Source organism: Balaenoptera ricei, chromosome 9 (genome assembly GCF_028023285.1).
Source record: "Balaenoptera ricei isolate mBalRic1 chromosome 9, mBalRic1.hap2, whole genome shotgun sequence".
NCBI classification, from domain to species: domain Eukaryota; kingdom Metazoa; phylum Chordata; class Mammalia; order Artiodactyla; family Balaenopteridae; genus Balaenoptera; species Balaenoptera ricei.
The window spans coordinates 75,566,335-75,583,930 of NC_082647.1; the positions used below are offsets into that span (position 1 = coordinate 75,566,335).

A 17,596-nucleotide genomic window follows, 5' to 3' on the forward strand; every position below is an offset into this window, starting at 1 on the left:
CTAATAAAGCAATCTGCAAGCATCACGTCAGAGCCACGGGCAATAATGTGAGAAATAAATGAAAGAGGGAAAGCTGCCTGAGGCTGAAGACAGGCAATATCTTCCAATCTTTTGTCCTTCTTAGGTACTTGTTGGTTTTCCCAGCTCTGTAAAAGTGCATCGTTAGAATAAATATCCACATCAGAGTACTATGTGCATATGCACGTCTTCAGTGAACAAATCCTTCATTTCTTTAGGGCAACAGCTACAAAAGATAGAGGCTTCCTTGTTGTTGAAAATATTGATCCAAATTGCCCCCCAAATTTTAGGATGTGTCAGTTGCAAGGGCAGCATCGCAGAGTCACCAGAATTAACTCAAGTGTAAAGGGCATCTTTGGTTCATGTGACTTTTCAAATAACTTTTCTAAAATAGGTTGCAAAATGGACGACCCAAATATTGGGGTTCTCCATTCTCTGATCATGTCTTTACAAACAAATGAAATGCAGTCGATGAGAGAGAGTTCTTATGTTCCCTAAATGCGAACAGTAAATAAACTACAAACAAATAGTAGCACCTCCCTGACTAGACTGTGGGATGTCAAGGAGGGGAGGGGCTGCACCGATTGAGGGAGTTGGCGGTGCCACTCTGCCCCCCTCCTGGGAGTTAGTAGGCATCTTTTAAACTCGTTAGCAAGCATCTTTGGGAGTTGTATGATATAGTCTTAGACTTAAAAAAAAAAAAAGAGGCTATATAGTCACCGTGACCAAAAATGAAATAGAAAGGAGCTAAATCTTTGTGTTTGTTGATGATTTAAGGTTAAGAATGTCTTGGATGACATTTTGGAGAAACTTCCAGAAGAGTTCAACATGGCAGAGATAATGCAAAAAAACCCAAATAGAAGCCCCTATGTCCTTGTTTGCTTCCAAGAATGTGAGAGGATGAATATTCTCCTTCGGGAAATCCGGGTGTCACTTCAACAATTAGACCTTGGATTGAAGGTAAGTTTAAAAGTGAGACTAGAGCAGCCTTCATCACATTCAAAGATACTATGTGGCCTTTTCTCTCCCTGCAAGGGGGAGCTGATGCTGTGTCCTGATCTGGAAGCCCAGCAGTCTGCGCTGAGTCACGACGCAGTACCAGAGAGCTGGAGCACACTGGCGTACCCGTCTACTTACGGCCTGGCCCAGTGGTAAGCACCCCACGCCTGCTCCTGCCGGCCATCGCCAGCCTCACTGCTGGTTTGGTGTTCGGAATTATGCCTCATAGGAACCATGAGAAATGTACTCTGTGATTGTATTCAGCCATAACTGTGCAAACCACCACCAGTTTCACTTGAGTTAAAGGCAAAAATCAATTAAAAGTCAGGCTCAGAGCAAGATTCGAATTCTGCTTCTCACTGAATAGCTATCTGATCTTGGACAAAATACCTGACCTCTCTGTTTCAGTTTTTCATCTGAAAAATGTGGAGAACAGAATTCCCTCCTTGAGTGGATCGGGTTTAAATGGCCACGGGAGGCACCCTTAAGTTTACCCTCGCATCATGTTATACCCTTATTTGCGAAGCCAGTGATTACTAATGCCATTTCACAGCGAACTCCTAAAATGGTATGCAGTAAATCAGACTGCCTTCAACTTGGGGGTGTGACCGCAGTGACGTGCCACAAAGCCAGGGACAGAAATTCACAGCTCCCTGAAAGCCAGTGTTGTCTCCAACCACAACTTGGCCTTGGTAGTCAGCACGGGAAGTTTCACAAGGCTGGCTCTATTCTTGGCTTTTCCACATGGACATTTCTTTCTTCTCACTTTCCTATATTTTTCTTCCATGCACCAGAATGCTACTCTGATCCTTAAACTGGAAGGTCCCATTAGGATTCCAAGTGACTGCACGTTGGAACTGCCCCCCACCCCCGGGGCAAGGAGGGATTTGCCGGGGGGGGGGGGGGGGGGGGGGTGGGGGGTGGGTGGGGTGGGGGGGGTGTGCAAACCCAGCGGAAGGTGCCCTGTGGAAATGCCACAGATGGCAGCAAAGCATTGCAGCAGGGAAGAGTGAGCAAAGCCTCTCACTGGATTTCTGTTAATGCTACGAATATCTAAAATCAGATTTTATATTTCCACTCAAAAAAAGGATTTATATTTACACTTAAATTTTATAGCAATAACTTCAGACCTATCTCCACCATCTTATTTTGTGCTTCCTAAATTCTATATTTTTCTTAGCTTCTTCTTTTCCAAACTTTTCTGACTTCTGTTGGTTTAAGTTTTCTTTATCCCATGTTTATCCCTGTACAGTTCCTATTATTTTAGGAAGACTCTTGATGTTGTAACATAAACACTTTTGGTGTTTCTAACACAACTCAAAGTCAATACTGTTTTCCTTTAGACATTTTAAGCTCCTCCTGATCTGGAACTGTAGTTCAACTTTATTTTAAACCACAGTATTTTTGTTTTGTTTACAGTCGGCGATTATTTTTGCTTAATAACATATATAGATTTCTTTGTTCACTTTTTTTTTTTTTTTCTTTTCTGTACTTTTCCAAATAAGCTCTCCTAACCCAAATGATTTGGGTAGAACTGGTATTAATATCTCCACTTGACAGACGACTGAGACAGATTTCATGTTTCTCCCAAGACAATCCAAGTATTAATTCTTCTATATAAGTGATTTATAGATAAGTAATTTATATACATGACAAGTAGAAGTAAAACCATTTAAACTTTTGTCATGAGATTCTATAATTTCAAGAAAAAAAAGACCTTTCAAGACTTATTTTTGCTGTTGACAGACTGTCCCTTGGGAATGTTTTTAGGATGCTTTTGTCAAGGTCATTTGCAAAGATGGCCTGTGGTGAATTTGACATATGTTTGAGAAAATGCAGTTATAAAACTGTTGTGGTATGGAATATAGATCATTCAGAAAAATAATGTTAAAAGTATACAACATTATAATTTATTTTACCTGTGTCACCTGTAGAGAGTTGTCATAGTTCAGCTACTATGCACTTTCAAAAATCATGTCAGATGACTTATTTTAAAGCCCAGCCACCTATGTTTTTTTCTCACCACAAACAGCATATCCAGAGACCATGCCATCAGCCATAGATATGGTAAGAATTGCCCTGCTGCATTACAGCCACCAAAGCGATGTTCCCTGAGAGATGTTTGCAAAACTTATGTATTTCTGTTGTATCTTTCTTTTCTTTCTCATCTTTTACACCTTTGGCACAGGGTCCTATTTACTTTTAATCCTAAAATAAAAGTGAGCCCCTTTCCAGTTGGCATAAATTCAGGAAGTAAAGTTCAGGCCACACTGGGGCCATGTAGTCAGCACTGAAAAAGGCAAAGAGGAAAGGAAAAAACTGGGCTTGAGGTTCTCTGAGCTGCTGAATCAAGCATGACTTGAGTCAGATTTTCTCTGGAACCTTCAGTTATAGAAGGCAAAAATGCCATCCTTCATCACCGAAACAGCAACCAGCAGCAGGGTGGATGCTTTGCGCACCTCACCCGGGGCTCCTCCGTCCTGGATCCCCTCTTCATTGCCCTAAAGGAGGAAGTACACAGCAGGCTTTCAGTGTACGTGGTGGGGAGTGGATGGTATTGTGTCTGAATTCTCTTTACTGCCCTCTCTCTTGATTAATGGTTTACCTGTATGTAGAATTCTAGATACGATTATTTTCTCTCAGAACTTCAGTGTTATAACTGCATTGTCTTCTGGCGTTTATTGCGGCTGGTGAGTCTTGTTCATAAATACTTGTCATTCCTTCGCAACTAAGTTACTGTCTCTGGGAGGTTTTTAAGATTTTTTCTCTTGACCTTTAATGTATTAATATTCTGTAATCAATGCTCTGTAATTTTTACTGCTGTATTTAGGTGTGGTCTTTTAAAAATGCATCTTACTTGGTACTGTGTGCTGTTACAAATGGGAGGCCACAGTTGTTTGTTTTCCACCCTGTAAAATTCGTAGCCCTTCTTTCTCCAAATATTGCCCTTCCCATTCTCTTCATCTGCCTGAACTCTCATGTTCCATCTGTGTGTCACTCTGTGTGTTCTGGTTGAGTTTGTCAGTTCTGGCTGATCTTCATTATATCTTCAAGTATCTCCTGTTCTCTTGTCTACTGTTTCTCCCCTGAATTTTAAAAATGTCACTGTCCAAAATCAATTTTTAGTTTCATGTTGCTTATTTTGAGGGGAGGGGAAAGTACCTGACCTAGTTTTGTAATTTTTATGACTGCCACCCTTTTTCTTTCTCAAGTTTCAACATGTGTATTAAGTCTTGATTTCAGATTCCTCTTATTTTTATTTTTTGGGTTCTCTACCTTCCTGTTTATTGGATTTGCGGGTGGCTTTTCAGGCCATATAATCAGTTGTCTTCCTACTCAAATAACAGTTTGGCTGGTTATAAAAGTAATTTAGCCCATTCGTTGTCAGAGGACTTTGTAGGCATCGTTCTATTCTCTGATTAAATGCTGCTGTGGAGGTGTCTGAAGCTAACATAATTTTTTTTCCCCTTTATATAAAGACTTTGTGTTTTTTCCTGGCTGTCCAGGGGATTCTCTGTCTCCAGTCTACATTAAGATATATCTTAGTGTTGATTATTATGTGTCATATTTTCTTGCAACATATGTCCCTGATTATAATGATTCAAATTTGTCACTTAGGAAAACTCACGTTTTCTAGAACTGTATTACTAAATGTGTGCTGTTTCATTCAGCATTCGTCCTATTTCTACTCCAACTCTTTAACTCGTTATTTCCACTTCATTTTGCTTTTATTTACTATTCTGCCTTACGCTGCTTACTTTGTGCTTTCATTTCTATAATTGTCTTTTCTGAGATTTTTCCAACTTAATTTCCTCACTTTTTCTTACCTTATCTATTTTAATGCATAATCTTGTTATACAATCACTCATTTTTAGAAAAACTTGTTGCTGCAATGTTTATCCTCTTGTGACAACATTTTGAGGTAAAAAGTCTTCTTTCTATCCTTGCTTTTCCTGTTCTTTGCCGTTCTTCTTTGTGGGATCTATCATCAAGTATGTTTTCCCTAAAACCAGCTATTTGAAAGAATTTAATATATGGGGCAAGGCCCAGGACCATGTTCTAACCTGGCAGGAATTTTCCTTGTGACCCAAGTTTAAATGTGAACGCTTAAAAGCCTTTCCTCCTTCATGGCCCAATCTCAGACAGACGTTTCCTCCAAGTGGTGGTCTGTCGGGATGATCTCTCACTCAACCCTGCTTCCTTGGCAACTCCGAACGAAACAAGGTCCCAGGAAGTGTCAGTGCTACCTGGTGTGGCCCTCACCCTGGAGAACTGCTTTGCTGCCTTTTTCCCTGGGCTCTTCTCTCTGCGCTCCATTTCCCTACTGATTTTAGCAGCCCTTCAACCTACATTTCAGTATCTCCTCATTTTATGAAAGTTCATTTTTCCTTAGCTTCTGTGAGCTGGCTTCCTCACAGGTAAATTTTAGATACTTCCTACCTGGCCTAATGGCCGTGCCCACGGGATGAGAGAACCTGTGTAAAAGAGCACTTTCTCACACCACAGGCTCTGGATGGATGCAAGATGGTTGGTTCCCTTAATAGCCTTTCCTTTCCCCCTTTCAGGTAATTACTGCACGTGGGAAGGCTAATGCCACGTTTTACTGCCCCTGCCTTTCCTGGCAAGTCTGGTCTTATAACAGTCATTGCAGCCTTCCCCTCGCCATCCTTAGACACACCAGGGTGCTCTTTCCCGTTTGTCCCTGTGCACCTCCATGTTGGCGTTTGTCAGCCCGGATCATACACAGATCACCTGTGTAGTGTCACCACGTATCACTGGGAAGATCTAAATAAAATAGTGGTTGAATAAATGGAGGTGAATTTTTTGGTCACGTTTCCCAGTGTGTCTTGTCCCCAGTCTCAATGGGACGTATAATCTAGCCCTTTAAAGGGACAGTGTTCTGCAAATCATCAGGTAACGATGTCACTGGTTATCAGTTGTGGACCTCTCTACCACCACCCTTCACCCCTGTCGCCCCCGCCACGGGCTCTAGTCTTACTGAAAACCTTTACTACCGAAAAGCAAGTCTGTTTCTTCTTACCCTCCACTCACCAGGTTTAACGACCTCCTCTTGCGATGTCGGGAACTGGATACCTGGACACAAGATCTCACCCTTCCGGCTGTGGTGTGGCTTTCTGGCTTCTTCAACCCTCAGTCCTTCTTAACTGGTAAGGGCTGGGGCAGGGCGGCCCCTGATGCTGACCGAGTCACGCCCCCAGCAGCCCCCCAGCCTCGCTTCACCCCAGCCCTGCCCACTACAGAGGAAACAAAATGCCGGGCAGGACAGGAGCAGCCAAGAGAGGTGGGATGGGGTTCATTCACCCCGTGAACGTTTTCCGTCACGGGCTGCCGGTCTCTCACATCGGTTCCACTCTGGCACAGCAGCGCATAAGCCAAATGGGTATAGCTGTCCCAGTAAAACTCCATCCACCAAAGCAGGGAGGTGGTCCTGCGGGCCGTTTCCCACCCCTGCTCTAGTGCAGCCACGTGGAAATGGCCAAGAACACCCTGTGGGGCCAAAGCACGCCTCACGGAGGGAGATGCTCAGCTTATACGGCTGGCTCCCGGGACCCTCCTGTTGCTCAGCTTATACGGCTGGCTCCCGGGACCCTCCTGTCTACGGCTTTATCCTACTCCAGTCCTGTCTGTCTGTCCTCCTCCCAAAGCAATCATGCAGACCACGGCTCGAAAACACGAGTGGCCACTGGATAAAATGTGCTTGACTGTTGACGTCACCAAAAAAACGAAGGAGGATTATGGGCACCCCCCCAGGGAAGGCGCATACCTCCACGGGCTCCTCATGGAAGGTACGATGTCCCAGAGTGCGTGTAGGGTTATGGCAGTTAGAACCTTTCTCACTCAGCTTCAGGTTGGTATTTGTCCTTTGTTTATTCCATTTCTCAGCACTCACTCACACTGGTGGTTATTTACCTCGTTTCCGGCTTTCAAACAAACAATTTAAATGCTGAGATAGCTAGGGTGTGTATCCAATGTGAGCCAAATTCTAAGGCCATGGCTATCACTTAAAGACCTATACACTGAATTTACTTTGCTTTTTCATCAGTGTAAAAATCTTTCTTCTCCTTTTTAAAAAACTGTTAACTTCACTCTTGCGGTAAAATACCAGACTTCTCTAAGCCTGTACGATGCCAATGCATATTGTGAATCTCTGGGCGAAGGAGTAGAATATGCAGTATTTTCCAAATTTATTCATTCACCCATGCATTTATCTTATCGTGTAGAACACTTCCTCTTACCTTAAAGGGCACTTGGAGAAATGCTTTCCAAGTCTCTGCCAAGATGCTCCTTTTTAACACTTGTGGCACGTGCTTTAAAGGCGGGGTAGGTGGTATAAACAAGTGACCTGAACTTAGACGAAGAAAAAAAGGTGCAGTGGGGAGGGAATGTGGTGAATTGGACGCGTCTTATACTGTCCATAAGCATGCAGATTCACTTTTTTAAAGGAAGGACAAACTAGTTTGCTTTACTGCATCTGGATTCTCTCTCACGGAATCTGTTTGTTTTCATGTAAGTTTTACACCTTTTAAAAGTTTTACACCTTTTAATTTTAAATTCAAATTAAGGAGAGTTCAGGCATTAGCACAGGAGCAACAGTCTCTGCTTACAGTGTATGCGTGGCCCCTGGGCAGCAAGTACCTTCATCTCCCTCCCATCTCAGTCATGGGCCAGCTCGCTAAGGAAGCCACTGACGAGGAGTGAAGTGACAAAACCGGAACGTTTATTGCCTACAACAAATAGAGGCTCAGCACCAACATAAAGCACGGTTGTAACCCTTGGGTTTATGCTGTAGGTGCCCGATGGGACAGCCAATCAGGAGCCATCGTGGACGCCCACCTCAAGGAGTTAAGGTCTGCAATGCCAGTCATCTTTGCAAAAGCCATACCCGCGGACAGACAGGAAACCAAACACACCTACGAGTGCCCTGTGTACAAAACCAAAACGAGGGGCCCCAACTGGGTCTGGACCTTCAGGTTGAAGAGCAAAGAAAAGGCGGCCAAATGGGTCCTGGCAGGCGTGGCCCTCCTGCTGGAGGCGTAACACGGCCCTTGCAGAGGGGCTTCTACTCCTCTCGCCGGCGCACCGCGGAGATGTCCTTGTCCTTGTTCCCGCACAGTCGTTTATTCTACCGAGAGGCATAAAACAAACAAACAGAGTCCAGCTCCTGTACCTTTTAAGTAAGTAACTTACTTACTTAAAAGGTGCATTCGTTGTTTGTTTGTTTTTAAACAAACACCATCTCTGAAAAGTAGAGAAGGGGGACAAAAAGAAGCAAATGTAGAAAAAAAGATGGGAACCCTGCTGAAAATCTGTTCATTTTTAGCTCTCCCCAGTACCCTGGCCTCCCCCTTCCTGCAACACAAAAGAGTACAGTATAGATCACATTTTCATCAAAGTTCCATTGAACCTCGAAAACAATATGGTTGCAAGTCTCCCGGTCCATACATGTGGGAGCCTAGTTCTTGTACAGAAACAAAATCTCCTCTAAAAAGTATTATTAGCCTTTAAAAAAAAAAAAAAAAAAAGTATTAGCCTTTATATTCTTTTAAAAGATAGAAGCCACCGGCCCCAGGCAGCTGCTCCTGCTGGCCAGCAGCCCTCCAGTGTCCCGAATGTGACTGACAGGCCACTTTTTTGTTCAAGTGTTAACAAAAATAAAACTCAAGATCTACAGGTAATTGCACCTTGTAATTTAGGGGAACATTTTCAATATAAATTTCCAGTGACCCAGAGCAGCTTCAACTATGTGGTTTGAACTGTGGTCACTTGTGAGAAGGTAAACTTAAAGGGGACGTAACCCCTGTCACAAGCTGGCCTCCAGGGACTGGTTTGGGAGGTAAAAGATCAAGGCAACAAAGGCAAGAGCTGCTTACACAATGTTTCCTCTGGGGTAACTCTACCCCATTTAAACTATGATTTTTTTTAATCAGCTGCAGATGCTTTTAACAATTCAACCTATAAACAGGCCTGCGTATACAGGTATATCGATTCCTCTCTCCTCTTCCTGAGAAATCTTTTGAAGTATATAAACAATCTTTCTTTAAAAAAAAATAGTATTTAGATCTACAAAGAAGTTCTGTATACAAACACAACCATAAGAAATCTTAGGCACAAATGGCATGTCTTGTTGGGAGTCCTCCATGGTGAGCTGGCTGGTTCTTCTCTTAATTGTCTTTTACCAGCTGCTTTTGTAAGCTGAGAAAAAATGGGAAGCATTAGTGGGACGGAGGCAAAAGCACAGCGGCATCCTAGGTTAGAGGCCCAACCATCCCCTGGAGTACCAAGCCCGAACCGGCTCTCCTGTCAGCAGCGCAGGCCCGACTCCTCACGCACGCACAGCGGTGCAGGCCGGCCCCCGGGGGGACTCGCCTGACTCCCGCGTCTCTACATGCAGCCTCCTCGTCCGAGTGCACACGGCCCAAGCCTCCCCTCTCTTTAGCGCTGCCTCGGGCCTTCGCAGCTTTCCCTCAGCCTGCCTTGTGGACTCTTTACTGTTCGAGGCAATCGGGGAAATTGTAGCAAAGGGGGAACTTCCTGATAGGGAAAATACCAGTCCCGAGCTTGCCTAATGCAAACAGATACAGGATGACTGGCACTCGAGGTGGTTTCTAAGAATCGGGCTGAAACAAGGCAACCCAGTACCTGCCTAGAGGGTCTCCCCTGCTGCACCCGGGAATTACAACCTCTGTTTTTGATTTGTGAGGCTTACCTCTCCAGATATTCCTTAACGTTATTATAACCGTAAAACTTGGCCAGATGAATGAGGATGCCTGTGGCACAGCGACCATCGCGCTTCCGACAGTAACTGCAATTGCAGATGCCCCGGCAGGGAGGACACATCCAGCCCTAGGGAAGCAATGGCAGCAGAAATGCCCCCGTTATCAACAGGCTCCCGCAAGATGAGCTGCTGATTGAGCCTGGATCACTCAGCCTCGCCACCAATCTTTAATCACGTGAGACCCTTAAGATAATCCTTCACCCTGTGACATGTACTAATGTCTCCTTCCTCTCGCATGTTTCAAAAAGGTCCAGAAAGGTTGATCACCCCAGATCACGCATGCAGAAACACTGAAACGTGTTGGTTTTCAACAGGACCAGGTGCATAATTAGTAGACATATGTTCAAAAAATTTTGGAGAATTTCAGGTATCAGAGCAAGTGCAGGGCCCCTTACAACTTCACAGGTCACACGCCCAGGAAGTCGGCCCTGCTTCTGAGAGCATAGGGTTTCTCAAATCACTCAACCTGAGTAGCAGTTTACATTCACTTGCAAACTAGGGACAGTCTATTTACCCCCATGACTGCTGCATAAGAGGTCTTGCAGTGGTTAAGAGCACAGACGCTGGAGCGAGACTGCCCAGGTTCAAGGGCATACACACTAACCATCATACTATGTATCATCTCATTTTACAGAGAGAACCAAGGGGTTGGGAGGCTGAAAGAATAACAACTGAAATAAACTGCACTAACAGACATGAAATCTCAGAGCAGTGCAGGTGCGCACAGAAAGCACCCTACACCGTGGTATACCCACCCCCCTGGGCCTGGCCCCGGCAAATCCAAGGTAAAGGACGCTGCTGGAGGAAAGGGACACAGGCTCGCCTGTACAAACCCTAACTCTAAGAAAGCTTGCCTCTGACCCTGGAAAGCGCAACGCACTCTCTTGTCCAGTCCTATCTGTAGGGCAGGAAACTCTACTTTTCATTGCTGCCAGTCTCAAGAGGCAGAATGAAAGGAGGGTGGTGAGGGGGTCTACAAGACGCAGAGCTCTGCAGCTACAGGTACCCGATAGAGGGCCCAGGGGCCCCGTCCTCAGCTCGCACCCCTCACCGATACAACTCAGGCCGAGGCGAGCACTGTACCTACCGGGTCCAGCAGCGCCGATCTCACGTCCTCCCCGTAGCGATTCCGCAGGCAAGGCCCACAAAACTGTCCTCGCACCCCGCCGCAGCTCTGGTTCCGACACACCGTCTTGGTGTCAATGGTCTTCTGCCGACACTGGTGGCAAGTGTTACCCTGAGGTGGAAGGCGGTGAGTGGTGAACATGGGATTTAGAGGGCGGGGCCCAGGAGGCCACACGGACATCCCAAGTGCACGAAGCAGCCCTGCCTCTCCCCGAGCATCGAGCGGTGCTGTTTCTCGGGTACAAACAACTGGCACTCTCCAGTAGCCTGTAAGCACTTTTAGTTCTGGGGCCAGAGAAGCCTCTTAGGGCAGAGGAGACTGAGCAGGGAGCCTGGAAGAAATGAAATGATCAGCTGGACAGAAATGACGGGAGAGACCAGAGCCCACAGGGGTGACAGGTGACTGAGTGATGGTGAGCCCCGGGCAGCATCACACGGCTCCCACCCAGTTCCCAGCAATCCGGTTATGTTCAGGATGAAACCTCCTGGTTTGAAAACACTGGCAATTAAACTGAAAACCTTTTAACAGTATTTAAGACACTGTCCCATTATCTAAGAAGGATGCAGAACAACACAAAGACATCCTCTACAGTACCATTTTAAAAAACTTTAACACATTTCCTACCTACCAAAGATATTCTTCTATCAAACTTTAGTTTCTAACGGTTATATACAATATATATTATACATACATTTTCAATATGTGTCAATAATAAATATATTGGAAATATATTTCTGTTGGTTATAAAAGCGTATTATTTTTTTCAACGTTTAAAACATAAAAGCTATTTAAAATATAACAATTACAACTGTGCTTTTTCCAGACTACAGCCCTGCCTCCCCCACAGATAATATGCATCCCCCAGAGAGACCCGTCTCCTGATTAGAATTACTGCACTAAGCCGTCTCCCCTTTCCCAGTTATAGCTGCTCCGACTCGGAGCCCACCTCTGTGCCCTGGGGAGACGGCACAAGTGCGTAAGCCCAGATACAGTTTAAAAACAAGGCAGGATTTCACATACCAGTGCCTGGGACTCCCAGTATAAGTGACGATCATGAGAATTATTCATCAGATATACTTTACCAGAACTTTATCGTAGATTTTATCTCGAACAGTTATGGCCACATTCTCCAAGTCCTCTTCAGTGATGTCCTCCACTGGCCGAAAAGAAGATACACAGCGGCGGCGTCGATATCCCTGGCATCTCCCCTGCAGAACGAGCCAAAGCAGAACTGGGCATTAGATGGTTTGGGCCATTTAAAAAAAAATTATAGAAGTTTTAAACTCCTCAGAGCTCTAGGACCATGAATGTTATCTATGTCCCTCTTCTATTTCCCTGAAATCATTCATACATTTCAGTCATTTGCTGAGCTCCTACCCTTAGTGCCAAGCTTCCCTGATAGCAAGGTGACACAGAACGATAAACCAGAAGCTCAGGGTTTCCCTGACCAATGAATGGTCCCCTGCTGCAAGCTCTGTGAGGACAGGGAAGTGACCCACACTGAACAGCCAAAGCCACAAATAGGAAGGGTCCAAAGTGTCTTGCTTTAGACGGAAAGCACTCCAAACTCCCCATTCCTGAACAGAAAGACCAGAGACATCACTGTACTTGCCCACAAGCAAAACCACGAAGCCACCCGCAGCCGTTATCAGGCCTTTACAGCCTCCGCTGGAGATGAAGCTGGGGTCCTAACCACTGCTCGGGTTAGAGGAAGGACCCTCTTCATGGCCTACAGCTTAGACCAAGCGCAAGCTTGGGCCCAGGGTTCTTTTCCGAGTGCGGTCCCAGGAGTACCCACAGCATCTGGGAACTTGGCTGAAATGCAACTTCTCAGCTGCTGCAGACCTACCGAGTCAGAACCTCAGCGCTCTCAGCGAGCCCCGGAGGGCTGTGACGAACGCTCACGTGCGAGGACCACTGGCTTAGACAAAGAAGCATTGATTCATTATAGTCAGAAAATACCCCGCTCGTTGTCTTCCTTCTTCTGAAACTGTAAAACTCTTCTGCGAACTTGGCGGCCGACACGGTGAAGTTCTCCAGGGCGAACTTCTCGGGAGGCCGTGCGCTCCGGGCCGGGTTGGTGCGCCGTGTGATCTGTCCCTCTGAGAAGGCCCGCCTCACTGCTTTCTTCTTCTGCAGGTGAGAGCACAGACACACACAATTGGCTGCTTTCTGGAATGAAAGCCATCTAGCAACCGACTGTGGGCATGAGTACTGGAATCAATACATATAAGGAGTTCCACTTACAGAAGCTGAGTTCGGGGTTCGGACCGGGAAGAAATCTGGCATTGAGTTCAATTCCGCCAATAACTGAGCGAGCTGAAGTTCAGAAGAAAGAAAGGATCGTGCATAAATATTGCCAAGTCTACTTCATCTAACACGTTACCACAAGTCTTCCAGTTTGCAGCCATGAGAAACTTGTAGTTTACATAAAATCTCAGCAATTATTTTTTTAACCTCACATGTAAAGATTTTTATCTACGCAGGTGAGATGCTGATATCATGAGAGGAATAAAATCTATGCCCGTTCCTTATGTAGAAGGAGAAGACACGATGAAAACTGTCCTGGAAGGCCCAAGGCCTGGAGCATGAGGTTAGAATTATGACTGGACCACTAATTCGCAGTGTGACCCTGGAACCTATCATCTTGCCCACCTGAATCAAGGTTCATCATGTTCACAACAGAAAAGGCCCAACTAGATCATTCTGACAGTTATTCAGAGCTCCGAAGCACTGATTCTTTAAGTTGGTTAATTTCTCATCAATAAAAATAATTTATGAAAATATTCCCAAATAAACACCTAAGAACACCAAATAACGGGCATTAACGTGCCAATCACACAATTTAATTAGGATTCCTTTTAGTTTTAGACTTACACAGACGTATGGGTGTCACTAAAAAATCATGAACATAGTTCTTATTTTAAAGATGCAGAGAGATGCAACGCTAAAAATTTCTCTTAGCTGAGCACAAGTATGTCTCTGGATAAATTATACCCCAAAGTAGGCTTTATATTTTCTTAAGCAACTTATTAGACATATAATAAGACTGCATATACAGTATCATTAAATTATGCTTTTTTAAAAGAAAATAAAGAAAAAAATATACCAAAATACTAAAAGTAATGATGATTGGTGAGAATTATTTTTTTAAATTCTGTATCTATATATAAAATTATGAAGGAAACCACAGTTACTGACCACATATAGAAAAACCAAATGCACAAAGATTTCACCTTGTTCCATTAATTATTCTGGTGAAAACATTTTAAAGTGATTCAAAACTGCTCAGTTCCTTTTAATACCTAGACCCCTTTCATTCCTTTAGCTGATACTTGACACTACAGCATCTAGGTTGAAAGCTGCCTGCCTGACCTGCACAAAGCAACTCCTAAGTAGGCTTCATGACACCCACGTTTACACATTGCTGCTTTCTGCTGGGAACAGGCCCTCTCATCTCTGTAAAATACCACTGCATATTTGCAACGTAACTTGATCAACAGTAAACGGCGTTTAGCCCATGGCACTGTGGAGGGGGCTAAAAATGGTCCCAGGAGTCTCTGTTCCCAAACCGGAGCTAATCAGGTGATAACCGCTTGGGGTCCAGGAAAAGAGAAAGAACCCACAATGCCCAGTGCACACTTCCTGACAGAAGCCAAAGCAGCAGCGGCTGTGGGGGCACAGCCCTGGGAGCCCCAGCAGTGGCGGTCTCGGGCCGCGCGGCCTTACCATGGCTTTGTTCTCCTTGATGTTCATGGTCCTTTTCAGCAGGGCATCTGAGCTCTCCTGGCCCTCATCCCTGGAGTCGTCCTCAGACTCAGAGGCAGAATCTTCCCTTTCCTTCCCCTGTCTGCAGCTTGTCTTTCTTCCAAGAATTCCATTCTTACTGTCCTGTATGCGCGAGCCAGAAAACAACGGCTCAGGAGAACTGTTCTTATCGGCATTTTTTGCCGGTTTCTTGGTGGGGAACTGAAAGGCTACTCGAAGACCAATACTGCTTCTTCTCGGCCTGCTGCTTCTAGGTGGAGCCTTTTCTTCTTCTTCATCTTCCTCTTCCTCACTCATGAAAGATGCTTTACCATCATCACTCAGCTCTGACTCCACGAGCTAATGAAATGAGAGAAAGAACAAAGACAGTGCCTATAAACAAACCTTCAGAAAGACACACACTTAAAACCACTCTGACAGTATCTTAGGAAAACAATGAATAGCTGAAAGCTCTCCCTTCCTATTGGTAGTTCCCTCTTAACTCTTCAGTTAAATGCGCAAGTAGTCTGTAGATGAACAAAATCAAAGAGCAGACGACTACGCGCTCTGGCCCAGCCACACCCACCGGCAGACTGTGTCCTATTCAGAGCATCAAGCTGGAAGCCAAACGCTGACGAGGTGGGCTCCTCCCCAGTGGACCAGCCAAGCTGGCACACCTGGGAGCCCAGGAATATGGGAACAGTCAAAGAAAAGGGTGTGCATGACATCAGAGGTATCCTCAGGTAACAGTGGAGTGCTAAGTGAAAAATAAAATACCATTCTGCCCTAACTAGCTGGAACAGAACTCATGAGTAAGAGGGACAGGAGAGCTGACTTCATTTCAGTGATGTGACCAAGGAGCAGGCAGATGACCTGCCCTCGGGGTCAGTGGCGGAACCTCATCCCCCAGGACACGTTGGGTCCTCACTCAAGGGAAGCCTCCTCCCCTTTCTGTAACCCGCAGCGCCCTGGGGTGAAATCAGGCAGACAGCTCTGCAGGTGGCTGCAGGCACCTGTTCAGTCAGCTCAAGCAGTTCTCAGCCTCAATTTTCAGTCTCCACTCGGCATAGGTCTCTAGCATTAAAACGTAACTTGGTTTCACACGTGAGAACACAGTAAGAATGGAAGGCAACAGCAAGGTGACATCTCAGATGCAAAGCACTCTTAGCAACAGCAGAGATGGGTTTAAATATTGGGATCCAGGTTGTCGCCTGGCATCTTTCCTTGACCACAGGCTGGACAGTTTAGCCTGGGCACCTCTGTCAGGGACTCGGGTTGTGAGGAGAGCTGAGGACGGTACCAGGAGGAGCCTGGGATTCAGTTAATGACTCTGCTCCTTCCTCGGTGACCATCCTCTCCAAATTCCAGCTGGACTCAAGTTAAAAATAAAGCAGCGGGAGGGGAAAAAAAAGCAAGTAACTTCCAAACCTTGGTGTATGTATCAACGCACAAATAGCCAAGCAGAGAAATAAGACTGTACTGTACTGAGTTATCTATTTGTTTTAATATCCCGAACTCTCCACATTCGTAGCTTTGGAATTCCAAATAGTGGGCTGCAGAGGAATCTATTTTAGAAGACACTGTTGGAGAACTTCAGAGGAATTATCTCCCCTGACTGGCTTTATTCATTTATCATAATCGCCGTCTAACCCACGTCTCTTTACCAAGGACGTGGAGTAGTGTACTACAAAGGACGGAAGTACGGAAAGAGTCACCAGTGGAGACTCAGACCTGAGAGCCAGGACCACGGCTGTGGCAGTTTCACGTCTGGCTAGAAGACCACTAGACACCAACGTAGAGTCATACCCTATTGCCGAAAAGGTGGTCTCACCACTACTCACTAGGGTGGGCAGGAGGTTGGGTGAGGAGGCAACAAGGCTTGCTTTCTCACTGAATTTCAAAATAAATGTACAGGTGGACCTGCCCTGAGCTATGAGTTATATCAGAGTCAACGTAACATGTCACGATTCATTCCCTAAATGTACAGACTTGGAAGAAAACAAACAAAAAAAGGCGCTGGGGGTAATTCACTTTCCCATGCTGGAAACACAAATTCTTTGAATATCCCAACATTACTTAGCTAAAGAAGAGAAGATAAACAAGTCACTAAGAGTAGATGATACCCATCAGGGTTTGGAAGGATCTCAGTGTCTTGCTGACAAGAAACTGGAGACTTGCTGGCCAGAACACATGAACTGCCATGCAAGTAACTTCTGTAAAGAAAGCCAAGGGGCGGGGGGCTGTGGCCGATAGGTTGGCACAGGTCTGTGTTGCTATTCACAGAAAAAAATCACCATCGAGCAAGGCAGCCTACCATTAAGGCTTTCAGGCCTTAAGTCCCCCCAGGAAAAGGTGAAGGACAAAGCAACCCTACTGGTTACAGCTTATTTAAACACCTACACAGGTTCCACGCCAGGAGCACTTCTTTGGGAGCTTCTGAACGTAATGAGGCTTAACCTCTCTATCCCTTATCTTGATACCAAAGAAGGAAGTGGTGTATTGATTTTCTGAGATAAATGTATGCTATTTTTCAGTTAGTAAAAAACATTTTTATGCCTTAAAAACATCCAAAGGCTGTTCTTCAAAGTTACCCTGAGATTCAAATACTGGTCAGCAGTCAACTGGCCTGAACACATGGAATAAAAAGAGATCAACCAACAAGTCTCTTGACGGCAAAGTGCTGAGGGCAGATTTCCCTTAGGAATCCGACAAGCCCAGGTCATCTTTATCATTAAAAAGCACGTCGTGATCCAAATCAAGAATGCACAGACAAAACTCTAAGTTTGCACCACAGCTAAATTTTTGCCAAATTAACTCCAAACCTAAGAACATTACTTGGCGCACAACAGAAAACAACTTTCAGGAACTTGTTACTCTCAGACCCTCCTCTTTTCAGATAAAAGAGGTTC

At 45.2% G+C, this 17,596-nt stretch overlaps 2 protein-coding genes across 4 annotated transcripts in view; one reads left to right on the forward strand and one right to left on the reverse strand.

Moving 5' to 3' along the window:
• DNAH11 (dynein axonemal heavy chain 11) overlaps positions 1-11,614 on the forward strand; it is a 333,679-nt gene extending 322,065 nt beyond the window's left edge. For both annotated transcript variants that reach the window (XM_059933975.1, XM_059933974.1), the window contains 5 exons: positions 796-978; positions 1,054-1,169; positions 6,073-6,185; positions 6,684-6,824; positions 7,829-11,614. In XM_059933975.1, the coding sequence (XP_059789958.1) occupies positions 796-978; positions 1,054-1,169; positions 6,073-6,185; positions 6,684-6,824; positions 7,829-8,076 (801 nt within the window). In that variant the 3' untranslated portion in view covers positions 8,077-11,614. The remainder of the gene's footprint in view (positions 1-795; positions 979-1,053; positions 1,170-6,072; positions 6,186-6,683; positions 6,825-7,828) is intronic.
• CDCA7L (cell division cycle associated 7 like) overlaps positions 8,068-17,596 on the reverse strand; it is a 50,886-nt gene continuing 41,357 nt past the window's right edge. For both annotated transcript variants that reach the window (XM_059933977.1, XM_059933976.1), the window contains exons 4-10: positions 14,670-15,047; positions 13,188-13,259; positions 12,903-13,073; positions 12,023-12,148; positions 10,902-11,051; positions 9,746-9,882; positions 8,068-9,231 (exon numbers count right to left, since the gene is read on the reverse strand). In XM_059933977.1, the coding sequence (XP_059789960.1) occupies positions 9,201-9,231; positions 9,746-9,882; positions 10,902-11,051; positions 12,023-12,148; positions 12,903-13,073; positions 13,188-13,259; positions 14,670-15,047 (1,065 nt within the window). In that variant the 3' untranslated portion in view covers positions 8,068-9,200. The remainder of the gene's footprint in view (positions 9,232-9,745; positions 9,883-10,901; positions 11,052-12,022; positions 12,149-12,902; positions 13,074-13,187; positions 13,260-14,669; positions 15,048-17,596) is intronic.